The sequence below is a fragment of the Ictalurus furcatus genome, chromosome 20 (assembly GCF_023375685.1).
Source record: "Ictalurus furcatus strain D&B chromosome 20, Billie_1.0, whole genome shotgun sequence".
In the NCBI taxonomy this organism is placed as follows: Eukaryota; Metazoa; Chordata; class Actinopteri; order Siluriformes; family Ictaluridae; genus Ictalurus; species Ictalurus furcatus.
Window position 1 is genome coordinate 6,034,708 of NC_071274.1, and position 17,317 is coordinate 6,052,024.

At 38.0% G+C, this 17,317-nt stretch overlaps 4 protein-coding genes across 5 annotated transcripts in view; 1 reads left to right on the forward strand and 3 right to left on the reverse strand.

The window, feature by feature from the left end:
• porb (P450 (cytochrome) oxidoreductase b) overlaps positions 1–2,505 on the reverse strand; it is a 35,664-nt gene extending 33,159 nt beyond the window's left edge. The window contains exon 1 of one of the 2 annotated variants that reach the window (XM_053651434.1): positions 2,472–2,505. In XM_053651434.1, the coding sequence (XP_053507409.1) occupies positions 2,472–2,488 (17 nt within the window). In that variant the 5' untranslated portion in view covers positions 2,489–2,505. Of the gene's footprint in view, positions 1–2,365; positions 2,409–2,471 lie in introns of those variants that run through there. The other variant, XM_053651436.1, reaches the window with a different exon arrangement.
• Positions 2,506–3,690: 1,185 nt separating this feature from the next.
• On the forward strand, positions 3,691–11,760 carry sbds (SBDS ribosome maturation factor). Its single transcript, XM_053651927.1, has 5 exons — positions 3,691–3,898; positions 4,090–4,219; positions 10,016–10,216; positions 10,453–10,617; positions 10,711–11,760. The coding sequence occupies exons 1-5, from the start codon at positions 3,771–3,773 to the stop codon at positions 10,837–10,839; spliced, it is 753 nt and encodes a 250-aa protein (XP_053507902.1). The 5' UTR covers positions 3,691–3,770; the 3' UTR covers positions 10,840–11,760.
• Positions 11,761–11,845: 85 nt separating this feature from the next.
• On the reverse strand, positions 11,846–12,879 carry LOC128624347 (claudin-4-like). Its single transcript, XM_053651928.1, has one exon. The coding sequence runs from the start codon at positions 12,801–12,803 to the stop codon at positions 12,129–12,131; it is 675 nt and encodes a 224-aa protein (XP_053507903.1). The 5' UTR covers positions 12,804–12,879; the 3' UTR covers positions 11,846–12,128.
• Positions 12,880–15,100: 2,221 nt separating this feature from the next.
• On the reverse strand, positions 15,101–16,061 carry cldnj (claudin j). The gene has a single exon (XM_053651485.1). The coding sequence runs from the start codon at positions 15,970–15,972 to the stop codon at positions 15,340–15,342; it is 633 nt and encodes a 210-aa protein (XP_053507460.1). The 5' UTR covers positions 15,973–16,061; the 3' UTR covers positions 15,101–15,339.
• Positions 16,062–17,317: the final 1,256 nt, after the last annotated feature.

Here is a 17,317-nt window from a genome sequence, read left to right on the forward strand (position 1 = left end):
ATCTGGTTCCATCTGGTACCTCTCAAACTTTATTTCTCATGTCGTCTCATGGAGTTCTCCCTTGCCATTGGCGCCTCTGGCTTGCTCATTAGGTATCAATTTAAAATCTAAAATGTATATCTGGATTTCTGTAAAGCTGCTTTGCGAAAATGCCCTTTGTTAAAAGCTCTATAAATGAAATAAAAATAAAAGAAATGCACACCAGGGGTGTGATGAGGCATGTATAACCACATAGTCTGGAGTGTGTTATTCTGCTTATATCACAGCAATTTGCCAATGTAAATGCAAACCAGAAAGCTCACACTTCTCTGTTTTAAACACTTTATCATGCTGGGAGACTTCAGAAAGCACGGACACCCAAGACTCCTTCCATAAATGTTCAATAAATGTCTCCTTAAAAAAAAAATAAATAAAATAAAAAAAAAAAGTCACTACATCAAAAATTGTATGTTTTACATGGTTGAAAAACACTTTTAAAAAATCAATTTATTATTAGTCTTAGATTATGTGCTCCATCGGTCATACAAGTCCCAGCGTATGTGCTGTTACTATAGAAACTATAACGTATTAGAACGAGTGAATTAATACTAACTAGGGCTGGATAAAAAAATATCGATTCTCAGATTTTAATCGATCTTCAATATAAGCAAACGATATCGATTCAGGAAATGTGAATGTGAATATTATCTGTTATTATCTGTTAATATTATTCAACTCTGGTCCTGAAATGTCGCCATCTTTCATGCATGTTTTGAATTTTTAAAATGGTTTTATTTCTTAAACATTTCAAGTTGTTAATGAATTTCACTGTTGCACATTTACAATGTTTTCATTTTTTACAGTAATGTGCATTGTGTAGTTTGTGCTTACCTTGTGTGCACTGTATGCACATGTTTATGATTTCTTGTTACAATGTTTGTTACTCAAAGTAAATGTAAAAAGTAATTAAACATAATTGTGTGGGCCCTATTGTTAATGTAAATGTGTATTTCAATAATATAGCTAAGTAAGAGGGTTTCAGTTACCAGCATATATGTTAAAACATGGATTCCATGTCTGCAAAACTAACATTTTAAATGAAATATTGACAACTAATCGATATTGAATCGAATCGCATTGCCAAATTGGTTGCAGTACCCAGCCCTAATATTAACCTGTCACTCATGTGGTCATGTTCATCCGCTGTCTGTTCACAATGGCATTAAATCAGCTGTCGGTCAGCGTATTAGTCATAATAGTCATACTAAAACCGCTGATCTCAACTCATGACTAAAGAATTCTTTACGCTATAAGATTTTCAGCTATAATTTGCTCACACACACACACACACACACAAAAAATCACACAGTGTAAAGATTTTTTTAATTCTTTCAGTGGCAAGATGAAAATTACGCAATTACATTAAACAATATGTTTTAAGTACTGTTTACGATTATGGACTGTTTTACTCTGTGTCTAATTCTTTCTTTCTTTTGGATTGTTTGGACAAAATTAAAAGTGCTATATGCATAAATATAATAATTATAAGAAATTGTTATTATTATTATTATTAGTAGTAGTAGTAGTAGTAGTAGCGTTAGGAAGAGTATCAAATCAGTACAGATAGGCAAAGATTACCAAAAATAAATACAAACACTTTGTATGTTTGTCTTTATCTAATTACATTGTGCTCAGATACTTTTGAAGCTGTATTTCGCTATGATAGGTCACAAAATGAAATCATTATATATATATATATATATATATATATATATATATATATATATATATATATATGATTTCATTTTGTGACCTATCATAGCGAAATACAGCTATGATATATATATATGCGCATTATCTGTTGCGTGAGTTGTTGCTCAAAACTACACACATTAGACCAAAGTGCTTGACCAAATACTGGGATGTCTGTTGTAATAAACTAATATTCACAATCAACGCTAGACTGATTCACTAGTCGGCTAGTTATCTCATTCATACATATCTCAGACTAAGTGACATAATTTAACGAGCTAGTTAATAAAACAGTTCCGCTGTATAAGTAGTTTATTTCCGCACAGCTGTCTTCTCTCTATGCTAGTTACAGTTCAACTATATGCTAAATTGCTAAACTGACCGAACTACATGACTTATCATGGCTCGCAAGCCCGGCTAGTAAGGTTGTATTCCAAAAAGGCTGCCTTCTGAATTAGTAGTGCACTACATAGTGTGTATAGATCACTATTTCATATCTTATTGCAAAGGAGAGATTCTGATGATTGAGAGGTATTTGGGATTCAGCCTGAGAAGCACTGTAAAAGCACGTAGAAAAACACGTTCAACGAAAGAACAGTTAAAAAAAAACAACAACAATCCAGCGTAGACATACCTTATGCACCGCGCCTTAATCAAGCTGTTCGCCAAGTGTTTCGATTGAACCAAGAGAGCGAAGAAAAATTTTCTTAAAAGGTGAGATAACTTATCTGTTCACTTACTGCACTGTATCAGGCATGTTACACGCGACACGGAAGCCTGACGTCACGGCCTCGACACGCAACACCAGAACAATCCAATCTACAGGAGGGGTCCAAAGTGGTACAGTCCCACAATTATGTGTTGTTTGAATACGCTTTGGAAATATATCGTATTTTAAAAAATCTAAAATAAGTGATAAAACGTAGGTTGCGTTATTATTTATTTATTGCATCATGTCGTTGATTCTGAAGTGATTTTTTGTAACTAACCCCACTCCCCTGTTGAGGCAGTGAACTAATCCACTGCGTTTTTATACTGTGTTTAGGCTTCAGCGGATTGGTTTGGGCAAAGTGCAAAGAGACAGAGGTCATGGTTAAGCAGTCATTTCGCCGGTGAACTGTGTTTCCATGTCCCTGAATCTCACTCACCTTTCATATATATATATATATATGATTTCTTATTCTTCATTTAGTAACATATCAATGTTCTTAACTTGTGATTACCCGGGTATTTAATTTTTCAAAATGGTTAATAAAAGAAAAAAAAATACACGTCATTGGAAACACAAAAAGTGTAATATCCGGTGAGTTAATACTGGTAACTAAAAAATAAACAAACCCACACGGAGTCCTCACAAATAAACGAAAAATGCGTAAAATAAATACTTACACATAATACATATAGGACTACTATACAACGAGTAGGCTCATAGTTTTCCAGAAGCTTTGTTTTTTTTGTGTGTGCTATTAGAGTTTTCTTAAGCTATTTCTTAGTAGTTAGAAGCAGACTTTCGGAGTTCATGCGCATGAAATATGTTGTTACTGAAATAAAGACGTTAATCCGGATAGGATATCATAGTAATGAAATCAAATGACACCAGTAAGTGAAAAATAAAATCCACTAAACGATGTAATGAGTTATTAATAAGATAATTAGTTAATAAAACAAGTAAATATTAGCTTTGGTGGTGTTGAACGTAGAATTTTCACTTAATATTTTAACAAAATGCATTCGTTAATATTTTGATATTTATAATGTATATTAACAATAATTTAATTTATTTGCTTATCATTAATAATAGTTGTTTTTTATGTATATATATATATATATATATATATATATATATATATATATATATATATATATATATATATATATAAGTAAAGCACACATCATTAAAAGGCGGTGTTATTGACTGACACTTCCAGTCCACTAGAGGGCGATGTGGCTATCCAGACGGCGCAGGATCACCGACTTAACGCTCATAAGAAGAAGAAAAACACGCTTTGCGTAGTGTCCCATTTATACTAGCAGACAAAATGTCGATATTTACACCCACAAATCAGATTCGCCTGACAAACGTGGCGGTCGTGAGGATGAAAAGGGGAGGAAAACGATTTGAAATAGCGTGTTACAAAAATAAAGTGATGAGCTGGAGATCGGGAGCGTAAGTAGAGCCTTCTTGCTAGTTGTAGCTAGCTAGCTAGCTAGCTACATCTAAAACAAGTTATAGATGTTATGACACAGTAACGTTACAGTGTTTGCTCTGTCTGTTCTCTGTGGAGTAGTGTAGAAAATGATGGGAGAATCAATTCATTTATCATCTTTGTTGTTCCAATCTGTTTTGCTTCACGTTAGAGAGAAAGATCTGGATGAAGTACTCCAGACCCCCACAGTGTTTATAAATGTGTCAAAGGGCCAAGTGGCGAAAAAGGACGATCTGTCAAAAGCATTTGGAACAGATGACTTAACAGAAATATGCAAACAGGTAAATGTTTCGAGACAAAAGTATAATATTCACTTTCTTTATAGAAGTAGGGAAGACGGAGTTTTGCAAGCGCGTAGCAGGGCGTCTACGGAAGCCCAAGAGGCCATGCGTATTTATTTTCTTTTTTGTTTGCTTGTGATCACGACATAACAAAATAGTTGTTTTCTCGTGATCACGACATAACAAAATAGTTGTTTTCTCGTGATCACAACATAATTTTTCTGTGTATTCAACGTAACATGTTTCTTTATTGTTCTGGGAGCAGCAAAAGCTTAGTGCAATCCCACAGCATCATGGATGAACAAATTCATTCTTACTTTGATCAGGGACTCAGTCAAACTGAAACAGCTCTGTCTGTCAGTGAGTGACAACTTCCATGTTAGTGTCCAGCACTTGAGAAGGTGGCTGTCAGGTCTACAACTTTATCATCAAAGACAGTAGAGTGACCCTGAACGTGTAGTAGTCAAGTTTCATTGCCAGCCAGCTTGAGGGACGTCTGCATGGCTGTAGGATGATGTTTGAAAGACGCCGTTTAAACGGGTTGCGGCTGGCCAGAGTAAATGCGAGGGATGCGTGCATGTAACACTAGTGCCATTCACAAGGTGCGAGATTTTCTCGTGATAAAAATGATGTGAGAAAACAGCTTTTTGCTATGTCGAGCTCATGAGAAAATAACTTTTATATCATGTCGGCGTCACAAGAAAATTAAGTCAAGATTACGAGAAAAGAAGAAAGGGGAAAAATGCATGGCCTCTTAGGACTTCCATAGGCTTCACTATGGCTAAAAATTATGAATCATCAGCATTTATTTTTCTCAGTGTTGTGATTTCACACATTTATCACAACTATTTTGGAACAAAGCTGTTTTATTTGCCTTCTCATTGTCTATTATAAGCTTATGTTCACCTAGGAAGTATTGAGTTTTCTATCTGGGCCAATACTGATCTGAAATGCTCTAGTGGTATCAGATTGAATTTAACAAAACTCCAGACACAAATTGTCTTAACACGAGCTGCAATTGCACCTCTGAAGTTTTACATATGAATCTTGCTGATACTCGGTTTGAATACCAAGAAGAGAAAAGAGATTTTTTTTTATATACCACACTAATACTGGATGGCAACCCACCCACCATTCTTTTGAGATTCTGAACCAAATTATTGCTGCACGTTTTGATTTAGATCTGGTGACTTTAATTGAAGTACACTGAACTCCCTGTAATGCTCTTGGGACCAGTCTGAAATAGCTTATTTGTATCATTCACATGGGTAAATCTTGGCCATAAAAAGATGCACATGGTCAGCAATAACACTCGGATAGACCTATAAATTGGTGTTAAGAGGCCTGACCTGTGCCAACAAAACATTCCCCACACCATCATACCACCATCAACACCAGTCTGAAATCCAAATTAATCAGCTCAGATCTTGTCCAGTTTGACGGAGTCTGTGCAGACTGTAGCCTCAGATTCCTGTTCTTGGATGAAAGGAGTGGAACCTGATGTGGTTTTCTGTACGTTTGACGTATTGTGCGTTCTGAGATGCTTTTCTGCTCAGCATTGTTGTAATTGGTGATTATTTGAGTTACAATTCAATTCAGTTTTATTTGTATAGCGCTTTTTACAATGGACATTCTCAAAGCAACTATACAGAAACATATAAACATGGGATACAGATTTTAAATGTGTGAATTTATCCCAATTGAGCAAGCCCGTGGCGAGGAAAAACTCCCTAAGATGTTAAGAGGAAGAAACCTTGAGAGGAACCAGATCATTATGGTTTAATATGAAGTAGGGCTGCACGATTATGGCTAAAATGATAATCCCGATTATTTTGATCAATATTGAGATCTCGATTATTTATCACGATTATTTTAGGGACAACATTTTTATTGTACTTTCACATTTAAATAAACAGATCACTGCTTTCACCTCCATGTAGTGCTACATTCCTGCTAATGTACAAATCCATCCATCCATCTTCTACCGCTTACTCCTTCAGGGTTGCGGGGAAACCTGGAGCCAATCCCAGGGAGCATCGGTCACAAGGTGGGGTACACCCTGGACAGGGTGCCAGTCCATCGCAGGGCTAATGTACAAATCTTTGCTTGAAATTAGACTGGTCCTTAAAGTGCATCATCTCGTAGAAGCAAAATATAAATTAAAATGTACCCAAAATATAGGATAAGTAAAAATAAAAAAGCTGTCAACCAAATGAAAATATGCATCAAATATAACAATATGCAACCAAATGAAAACAATTCAGGTGTATGCAGAAAAGTCAATAACAGTGTTTACAGGAGGAGAGACGCAGCCAAAATCACCCAATAGAGTGGTGACTCAGGGATGACGTCATTTTGTACCGGAACCCGGAAGTTATCATCACACTGGTTCCCTCAACAAAAACCCAATAGGATTTTCCCATAGGCTTTTGGATTATTCAACACCACCTTTATGAAGTTTGAAGCCTAAATACAATCGGCAGAAATAAAAAGTTAACCGTACGCTATAAACGAATTACACCACGGTCGCTCGACTTCAACGTCACCATCACCAAGCTTCCGACAACTTTTCAAAACTTTATTTAAAACATTTTCCATAATACGGATTTATTCTGTGGATGAATATTCATCCATGTTTTTTGGGGGGGAATTGTGAGAACCAGTTTTAGGGCTCTACGGTAACAATTTCTTTACAATTACAAAAATTTAGGAGCACAGTCAAAAAATTTTGAGCACGGTTGAAGTTTAGGGGTTTTTTTTATTATTATTATTTTTAAGATGGTAATGTTAATGTGCCACAATAAAACACAAAAGTAGGCTTGAGAAAACTTGAGCTGGTCAATTATAACAGAATTTAGGAACATAGTGTGAGCCATAACAAATTAATTTACCTTCTGATGAACTAAATCTAATATTTTCAGTTAATTTTACAGACTGTATGCAAAAAACAACCGTTAACCTGTTCACCTTGTAAACAAATACAGTAAACATCAATGTTCAGTATATGACGTCTGCTCCTCTTAAATATATTTAAAGCTGCACTATTAGACATTTTCCACTGTCATGGTTGTGGGCTGGAGTCAGTTCTCGAACCGCTCGGTGTATATTGTGCATATATCTGAATAATCTCATATAGGATGTGATTGGTGAGTTCATTTACCCGTCAGATGCAAAGCGCTTTAGTTTAATGGTGTTCATTACTGACGCTCCGATCAGGTTTTTTACAGCTGATACCGATCCAGATACCAGTCTTTTTTTGTTTAAGCTTTAATCAGGTGGTCTGTCATAGAGTTAAATGTAAGCTCTCTGCTCATGGTCACTGTAAATTGAGTTAAAATAATAGCAATGAGAAATACTTGGTTAATTGATAAATAAACAAGCATAAAATATTTATTTTTAAATGTCTTAAACAATAAAGAGTCCTAATTAAAAGTAGATTAACAAAAAAATTATCCATATTAGGAAAAAGGCTAATAGCTTTCTAAGGAAATAGCTTACTAAGCTTAATGTCAAACTGATATTAAATGCAACCCATAGTAATTAAACATTATTTCCTTTCTCATTTTATTTATATTTAATGAAGTTATTATAATATCTAATTTTTATATATTAAATGATTTATTTATAACTAAGCACATTTTCTGTCTTTACATTTTTATTTTTAAAAAAAATTTTTTATCAGTTGTTCCTTTTAGATCGGTTCACCACTACAGTTTAGGGGGTTGAATCAGAATATCTGGCAACCCTGAGTTTAAATGAAGTCAATGCTCTAGTAGAGTTGGCGTAGAAGGAGAGAGACAGTGTACTGTATGTTCACAGACTGTACAGTTGCTACTCTTGATTATGAGTCGTGAGGAAATTTTTTAATAAAGAGGTTTGAATTAAACCCACCTTGTAGCGTTAGCATTATTATTAATTTACACTGCCCGACGCCGCTGTGTCCACACGAGCAGGTCACAGTTGCAGTTTGTGAGATCAGGAAGTTGAAGCAGATGATGTACAGAGTTACTCTTGTCATCATAATGGCTTCTCTGCAGTATTTCCACACTTGTTTGGTTGACTGAGGAGATGAAAAGCAGTGTGAAAGTGACTGTTGCGTGGTGTAGATGCGTTTTGGACTTCCTGTAGTTTTTCTGATTGTATTACACAACTCCGAACAGGTCACTCGCACCGGTGCAAGTAAATATTTATTCACAGTCGCACAAAATACTTTTCAGTCGCAAATGTGAGTGAAATGGTCACACAGTGGAGCCCTGAGTTTATCTGCAAAGTTTTTTCCTCTTTGGCATGATAACGTTTAATGTCCCTGACAACCTCTATAGTGTCATTTAGCAACATGTTAGTGTCATAATTTCCGAATCGAAGCTAGCAGCTCAAGCGCTAAAAATCCTGTTTCCGGGTTTTGGCATTACAAAATGATGTCATCCCTATGCCGCTCTATGCTGATTGGCTGTAAGTGTAGGAAGCGCTTGATTTGATCTGCAGTGGAGTTTTCTATGAGCGGAGGATGAACTTTAAACGTCAATATCGCAGTCGATCATGTCCATGTAATCGTGGGCAGTCAAAATCGTAATCGCGATCGATAATCGATTAATTGTGCAGACCTAATATGAAGTCTGTTTGTAGAACTAGTCCACTGTTCAAAGGAGACCCGAGGGAAAAACTGCATGTTGTAATTGCAGTCCCGGGGCCTTAGATGCAACCGTAGTCCCAGCAACCACAGTGAGAATGTCCATCTGGAATTGGAGTTGATGAGAGCTCCATCCAGAGGTAGGGCATCCGAAGGGATCAGGCAGGTCCGGAGAGCAGAAAGCATCAGGATCTCTAGTATCTCCATAAAAACATGTGTGGCTCGGCAGAAGGAGAGAGGGAGAGAAGAGATTGTTAAAATTGTGCTTTGCATAACAGAAAGTCTACTCATGGTAGGCTTGAGTAAACAAATACGTTTTAAGCCTAGACTTAAACACTGAGACTGTGTCTGAGTCCCGAACACTAATTGGAAGACTATTCCATAACTGTGGGGTTTTATAAGAGAAAGCACTTCCCCCTGCTGTAGCCTTCGCTATTTGAGGTACAGTGAAATAGCCTGCACCTTTTGATCTAAGTAGGCGTGGTGGATCATAGAAAACCAAAAGGTCGCTTAGATACTGTGGCGCGAGACCATTTATTGCTTTCTAAGTCAATAATAGTATTTTATAATTAATGCGTGATTTCACTGGGAGCCAATGCAGTGTGGATAAGATCGGGATGATGTGGTCATATCTTCTGGTTCTAGTTAGAACTCTAGCAGCTGCATTCTGGACTAACTGGAGTTTGTGAACTATGTGAACTCCAGAGACGTGTGTGTTTAAAAAAAAAAAAAAAAAAAAAAAAAAAACACCCAAGGAAATCAGCTCTTTCTGAAATACTCAAATCAGCCTTTTTGGCACCAACAACCATGCCACAGTCAGAGACCTTATTCTAATGTTTTATGTGAAAACGATCAGAAAATCTTGACCTGTATCTGCATGATTTTATGCATTTGCACTGTTGCCACATGTTTGGCTGATTGGCTACCTGCATGAATAAGCAATGACCACGTTCCTAATAAAGTGTCCAGTGAGTGTACCCTATATACAACATAAAATTAATACAGTATGGTTGTAATTCATAGAGGAAGCCCAAAATTGTGATCAGGGTCAAAACACCACTTAGTTTTGCACCGTGAAATAAGATTAACTCTGGTATTTGAGTTTTTCAGTTTTATCCAGCGTGTGTATGAATGCTGGGTTGTGATTATTGGTTTTCCTGTTTCAGATTTTAGCAAAAGGAGAACTTCAGGTGTCTGATAAGGAGCGACATTCTCAGCTAGAACAGATGTTCCGGGACATCGCCACGATTGTGGCTGAGAAATGCGTCAATCCGGAGACAAAGCGCCCTTATACAGTGAGCCTAATAGAAAGAGCCATGAAGGACATTCACTACTCTGTCAAAGCCACTAAGAGCACAAAACAGCAGGTGAGTAGGATATTTGACTATCTGGGCTGAAACATTTAAAAAATGTTATTCTGTTATGATTTAATGTTAAGTGTAGGCAGCACAGGCCAGTATAATTCCCATTCCATGTAGCATGCCTATTACACACAATTTATACACTTACTTCTGATAGAGATCTAATAACTGTACAATCTCCAAAGTATTAAGGATGACAGGCATTATTTTCATTCAGCGCTGTTGATTCTCTCCTCATTTAGGCACTTGAAGTGATCAAACAGTTGAAGGAATCCATCCAGATTCAGAGAGCTCACATGCGACTCCGCTTCATCCTGCCAGCCAAAGATGGGAAGAGGCTGAAAGAGAAGCTTAAACCCCTCTTAAAGGTGGTGGAGAGTGAAGACTTCGATGATCAGCTGGAGATGGTGAGAGGTTTTACATCTTCCTTAATTGCTGAGTAGACTTAAAGCGTTTTTTCTTTCAAGTATGCAACTAAAATACATGTTCCTGCCCAACAGGTTTGCTTGATAGATCCGGGCTGCTTTCGGGAAATCGATGAGCTGATTCGCTGCGAAACAAAAGGCAAAGGTTCGGTCGAGGTTCTCAGCCTGAAAGATGTGGAAGAAGGCGAGGAGAAATTCGAGTAACCGTCCTGAATCCGCCTCTACACACCGCTCACCACATTAACTACTTACTTCCACATTAAATTATTTCTCTCTTTTATGTATCAAAACTGTTTTAGTTGATTTATATAACAGGGGACTGGACTTACTGAAGCTTTAAGCAGCATTTGTTGAAGTTTCTAGTTCATTATCTTTTTATTTTTTTATGGACCAGTAATTATAATAGTGTCGTTTGGGCATATTTACTGTTTGAGCTTTCAGTAAATCTTCCTAAATGACTGATCCAGAGCAAATTAATAATCTAACTCAAATCACAAAACTAAGAGGTTTGTTTTCTGTGAAAATTGAAGTGATTTGTATGACTGCAAGACAGGCAACAGATTGATTTATTAAAATAAATATGAGTACACATGCAAAGTGCAGCAAAGTAAATCTTGATCCCAATGACAGAAGTCGACAGAATGGTGGAATGACAGAAGGTGCCTATTCCACCATACCCCCATTACTACTACTCTCTTGACTTAAAAGTGCAGTTTGTAATATTTTAAATTGTTTGTAATACTCATTTCATGTCCAAGATCCCATCAAAACGTTTGCCATGCGGCGAGTTTCTTCATTTCAGGTTTTTGTTTACATTTTTATGGCCCAGAAGTTAGCCCCACCCCTCAGCTGGAACAGAATGCCTCAGCTTTTCTTTGAAAGGCAAGTCGGGAGATATGCAAAGTTTCAGCAGTAAGGGTAAGGTCAGTTGGGAAGAACAGGAAGGCTTCAGGTTTGCAGTTCACCTCACAACCAGCAGAAAATAAATATTACAAGATTTTCCCCTGCACCCATCTAAAAGTTTCAGTGTCCACTTGGTATCGTTTGTTTTCTCAGATTTGTGCCATATATCTGACTTACAACAAAGCTTACAAAATCATCATAACAATGTACAAAATGTGCAAATAAAAATGAATGTAAATCACGTCTCACTTCTATGCACGTCACTTACTAGTAAACTACATACAGTAAACTACGTACAGCATCGAGGAGGCTGTATTACAGTAATAAGTTATAGAATTAACAATGTAAAAAATTGTATATTCAGGAACATGTTTGAACAGACTTAGAAATATTGAACGCTGTTACTGTGAATAATGAAACGTAAGACTGAGACTTAAAAGTTCCAAACCTTAAAGCTCTCTGAAATGGATAATCAGGATGTAGTGTTCTATCAGGGTTTCAGTCGATTCAAACAAAGTCTCAAATGTACAACAAGAAGTCAGCAGTGCACTGCAAATTTTACAGTATGATGAATTTAGCGAGAGTTATTTTCAAATAGGTCTTGTGGTTTGCCTGTATGGACTTGGAATGAATGCAGCATGATGCCTTGCAAAGAGCGGATCCTCAGCTTCTGGTATTGCTGCTGCTTGTGGCGTTATTATTTGTTGCTGTGGCCCTGGAGCTGTTTTAAACCACCAAGTACTCAGCACTCCTCCTCCAATCAGAAACAACACTGTTCCAGTCCACCCAGAATATAAAGCTGCTCCCCAGTCCCTTTTCAAAGAAATGGATGTGTCCAAATCACTGTTTGTGGCATGAGTGATCCAGCTCATAATCACCAGCATCAGCAGCCCGGATAAAACGAAAACAAATCCAGCTGCTGCCTTGATTCGCTCCTTCTGAGAGAACATGGTCATGGCCACTATGTAGAGCACTATGGGAATAACTCCCACTCCAAGCAAAACATTAACGGACACTTTCCAGGAGTTAAAGCGCCCAGCCAGGGACAAAAGCGACTGATAGAAGTGGCAATGCAAGTCTCCTATCCTCGGTTCCTGCCAGTTCAACCAGATTCCGTCCCAGTACAATGACAGAGTATCTGTGGAATTATCGACGGCTCCTGTCACGATCCACACGGGCAGGGTCCTGGTGAAGATGGCACAAATCCAGCCAGAGATGGCCACACAGACACTGGCCAACTCGAACCACTTGTGCCACCTCTCCATGATTAGTTTCTGTGAGGAACAAAGAGAAACCACGAGCTCACTTCGGGAGCAAACCGGGCTATCTGCATTCCAGCTGAGGGTGTGGAGACCACAGAGTATTCACTGCTGTTTTTTTTTATCCATGGTTTCAAAACATTTTCAGTGGCTCTTCTCTCTCTCTCTTTTTTTTTTTTTATTTCGCCTCGAGGCTAAAACAATGATGTCACTGTGTGAAATCAACAGCCTCCTCTCTCTTGACCTCTTTTGTGAGCTGACACACAACAACGCTTTCAAAGTCCAACGACACCAAGAAGTATGAAAAGCTTGTTGTATGGAAGCAAATTTTATTTAAATAGGAACACAGACACATCTTAAAGGTGTGTACAGAGAAGTAGCTAACGAAGAACACTTTTTCATACTTTATTATAAACAATGCAATGACTATAAATTGAGTAAACTTGTTTTTTAATATGTGTAAGAAAAAACTGATTGTCAGCATACTGTACCTTAAAATGAAACATAATGCCTTTTTAATACTTTTTCAATGCCACACAAATTTGTACTGATATACCATATCTAACAGGACTTTAAACTAATTCACATGTAAGGACATGAATTCAAGTTTATTCTACAAAAAAAAAAGACTTCAAATTGTGATTTAAAACTAGCTCTGTGGCAGAGTATAGTCACTGGTGGACACAAGTTTCAACACAGTACTGTATTCTAGTCATTTTTAATTCTATGTACATCATTCGCCATATGAACTTGTCCCTGTGTAATTAAACATGCAGCCATAACATAAAAAATAACACCAGATTAACCATTTAGGACCATTAAATGACTTTCCATCCATTTTCTGTAACACTTATTCTCTGGGAGACTGGAGCCTATCCCAGGGATCTCAGGGGACACCCTGGATGGGGTGCCAACCCATCGCAGGGCACAATCGCACACGCATTACGGACAATTTGGAAATGGCAATCAGCCTACAATGCACGTCTTTGGACTGGGGAGGAAACCCCAAAGCAGGGGGAGAACATGCAAGCCTCGTACACATAGGGCTGAGGTGGGATTTGAACCCCAAACGTGCGAGGCAAATGTGCTAACCACTAAGCCAATGTGTCACCTTCAATAAATTAAAAAATTTTTTTAATGCCTTTTAATTTGTAAAATGTAATTTTAGACAGAGTAGAACATTTTAGGGACCCTCACACAATTCTAAGTTATCTTATATACAGTATCTCACAAAAGTGAGTACACCCCTCACATTTTTGTAAATATTTGATTATATCTTTTCATATGACAACCCTGAAGAAATGACCCTTTGCTACAATGTAAAGTAGTGAGTGTACAGCTTGTATAACAGTGTAAATTTGCCATCCCCTCAAAATAACTCAACACACAGCCATTAATGTCTAAACCGCTGGCAACAAAAGTGAGTACACCCCTTTTGGGTGAATATACCCAAAAGTGAGGCCACCATTATTTTCCAGCACTGCCTTAACCCTCTTGGGCATGGAGTTCACCAGAGCTTCACATGTTACCACTGGAGTCCTCTTCCACTCCTCCATGATGACAGCACGGAGCTGGTGGATGTTAGAGACCTTGTGCTCCTCCACCTTCCATTTGAGGATGCCCCACAGATGCTCAATAGGGTTTAGTCCATCACCTTCACCCTCAGTTTCTTTAGCAAGGCAGTGGTCGTTATCATTGTAAATTTATGTCTATTATGTCTAAAAACTCATATGTCTATTTCCCAAAGACAACCTCTGGATATGACACTGAGCACGTGCACTCAACTTCTTTGGTCGACCATGGCAAGGCCTGTTCTGAGTGGAACCTGTCCTGTTAAACCACTGTATGGTCTTGGCCACTGTGCTGCAGCTCAGTGTCAGGGTCTTGGCAATCTTCTTCTAGCCTAGGCCATCTTTATATAGAGCAATAATTCTTTTTTTCAGATCCTCAGAGAGTTCATGGCCATGAGGTGCCATGTTGAACTTCCAGTGACCAGTATGAAGGAGTGTGAGAGCGATGACACCAAATTTAATACACCTGTTCCCCATTCACACCTGAGACCTTGTAACACTAACAAGTCACATGACACCGGGGAGGGAAAATGGCTAATTGGGCCCAATTTGGACATTTTAACTTAGGGTTGTACTCACTTTTGTTTCCAGCGGTTTAGACATTAATGGCTGTGTGTTGAGTTATTTTGAGGGGACAGCAAATTTACACTGTTACACAAGCTGTACACTCACTACTTTACATTGTAGCAAAGTGTAATTTCTTCAGTGTTGTCACACGAAAAGATATAGTCAAATATTTACAAAAATGTGAGGGGTGTACTCACTTTTGTGAGATACTGTACATCATATTCAAAAGGCATAAGTGTAAAAAACAAATAAGTTAAACTCTGACTAAGATTTCAACCAAATTGATTATTGTACATGACAGAAAACAAATTATTTTTAGATCTGAAAAAATGCAAATTGTAAGAATACCCTTTTGTAACATGGTGGCACATTCACCTCAGTGATGAACTGGTCATGTCTTCAACTCACACATAGTTTTTAAGTGCATAGCTGCTTTGGTTGCCTGATTTTGTTGCCATAAGCCTGGAGAAGTGCTTGACCCTCTCTGGTGGGCAGCTGGTGCAGAGAATTGCCCCTCCAACAAACAAGAATCCTGCTGTCACCCAGCCTACATATATGGCAGCACCCATCTCTCTCTTCAGCGCCTCATGCACTACAGGGTTATGGAAGTCCCTGATGATGGTGTCAGCCGTCCAGGAAACGGGAATTGCGGTGCCAAGTCCCGAGAGCATGAAAGTGATCCCAGACGCCACGACGATCCTAGCCTTGGCCCGTGGATTGCTGAGACAGTTGGTGCACTCGGCCCCCAGCAGGAAGATGAGGAACCCAAGACACGCAAGTGCCATGGTAGTGACAACAAGGCCACGCGAGGCCTGCAGTGTTGGGTCCAGATCGAGCAGAGCGTCGTACAGCTTGCACTGCATCTGGCCCGTGCGCTCATACACGCAGGTCATCCACAGGCCCTCCCAGAAGACCTGCGCCACCACGATGTTGGTGCCCACAAACGCCGTCACCTTCCACATAGGCAGGGCGCATATGATGATGGTACCTGCCAGGCCGATCATAGACAGCGTGATGCCCAGCACCTGCAGAGCCATATGGAGACCTGATAAAGAAGAGAAAGAGTGAGATAAAATAGCAAACTGTATTCGATTCTCAAAATCCAGACATTATTGAAAACCCTTCAGTTTAAAACGAAAAATAGTTGGTGTGTGGTGGGCGTTCTGGGGCACCATGGCTGCCGTCGCATCATCCAGGTAGTGGTGGTTGAGGAGATTTCCCCCATGCATTGCAAAGCGCTTATAGTGTCTAGAAAAGCGCTATATAAATTTAACTGTATCTGTAAAAAAGAAGACCAAGACTTATGGTTACCAAAACTGATGAATTTAGATTTTCTGGGAAAGGAGAGTCAGGGTGAGATATAATAAATGGAGGTGGGAAGTAACAAAGTATAATTACGTTGTTACTGTGTAGTCTATTTCTACATATCTACTTAAATCTCTACATTAGTACGCATTACATTTTCAAACACTACATCATACGCTACATTTCTCTATCATCAAAGATTTTTGAAGTGATGAGGTTTTAGCACCAGTCAGCTTCAAGGAGTCGATCTAAATTCCTAACAAATCTAAACTGTAACAGACGTGACCGCAAGTAATACTGCAATCTTTCTGCTACTACACATTTTTCAAGGCAGTGTATTGACAGCTAACTACTAGCATTTAGGTTTATATTGTCAGGGTTATTATCATGCTAGCTAACATTTGAGAGATGAGGAATCAAGCTGTTTTAGTTAAGCTTGGCTAATTTCTGTTCTCTCAAATGTTAGCTAGCAATTAGCATTCAGCTAGTTTGCATTCATGCTACCTAATATTTGAGAGATTTTAAATATAAAGCTGCTGTAAGCCTTAGCTTTGTAAAGTAAAGAGTGTATACATTGCTACTTTAACATGAGTGAAGAATACAAACTTTTACCAGAGTATTTATTTTGATGAGTAATTGCTGTTTGACTTGAGGAAAGAATTGGGGTACTTTTACCACCTCTGACACTAATGTAAGTTTAACATACTCTGCATTAAACGTTAAAATTTGTTGTCCATAAATGAGAGAAACTGAGTTTACTTTCAAATGAGGTTTGAAGCCAAGTTTCAATAAGTACAGTCACTGATACAACCATAACCTTTATTTATCCTGTAATCCAGCCAAAGATAGTACGCTATAATGCAAAATGAAGTACAGGACAAGTAGTAATTAAGATAAAGCGAAAATAAAAACAACAAATGCAATCACAGAAAAATGAATTCAATTAAATTATTATTATTATTATTATTATTATTATTATTATTATTATTAAAATATATATAAAAAGTTTGGATAGTTTAGAATCCACTATGGTTTTATACCACTACATGGCAGTATTGTATAAAAATGTATGTGGGT

What these genes read in the sequence shown, in the direction of transcription:
- cldnj (XM_053651485.1), bottom strand. Translation starts at nt 15,972, where the DNA reads ATGGCTCTGCAGGTGCTGGGCATCACGCTGTCTATGATCGGCCTGGCA.
- LOC128624347 (XM_053651928.1), bottom strand. Translation starts at nt 12,803, where the DNA reads ATGGAGAGGTGGCACAAGTGGTTCGAGTTGGCCAGTGTCTGTGTGGCC.
- sbds (XM_053651927.1), top strand. Translation starts at nt 3,771, where the DNA reads ATGTCGATATTTACACCCACAAATCAGATTCGCCTGACAAACGTGGCG. An exon ending in TAACAGAAATATGCAAACAG is followed by an intron (nt 4,220 to 10,015) that starts GTAAATGTTTCG and finishes TTCCTGTTTCAG; the next exon opens with ATTTTAGCAAAAGGAGAACT. An exon ending in TCGATGATCAGCTGGAGATG is followed by an intron (nt 10,618 to 10,710) that starts GTGAGAGGTTTT and finishes CCTGCCCAACAG; the next exon opens with GTTTGCTTGATAGATCCGGG.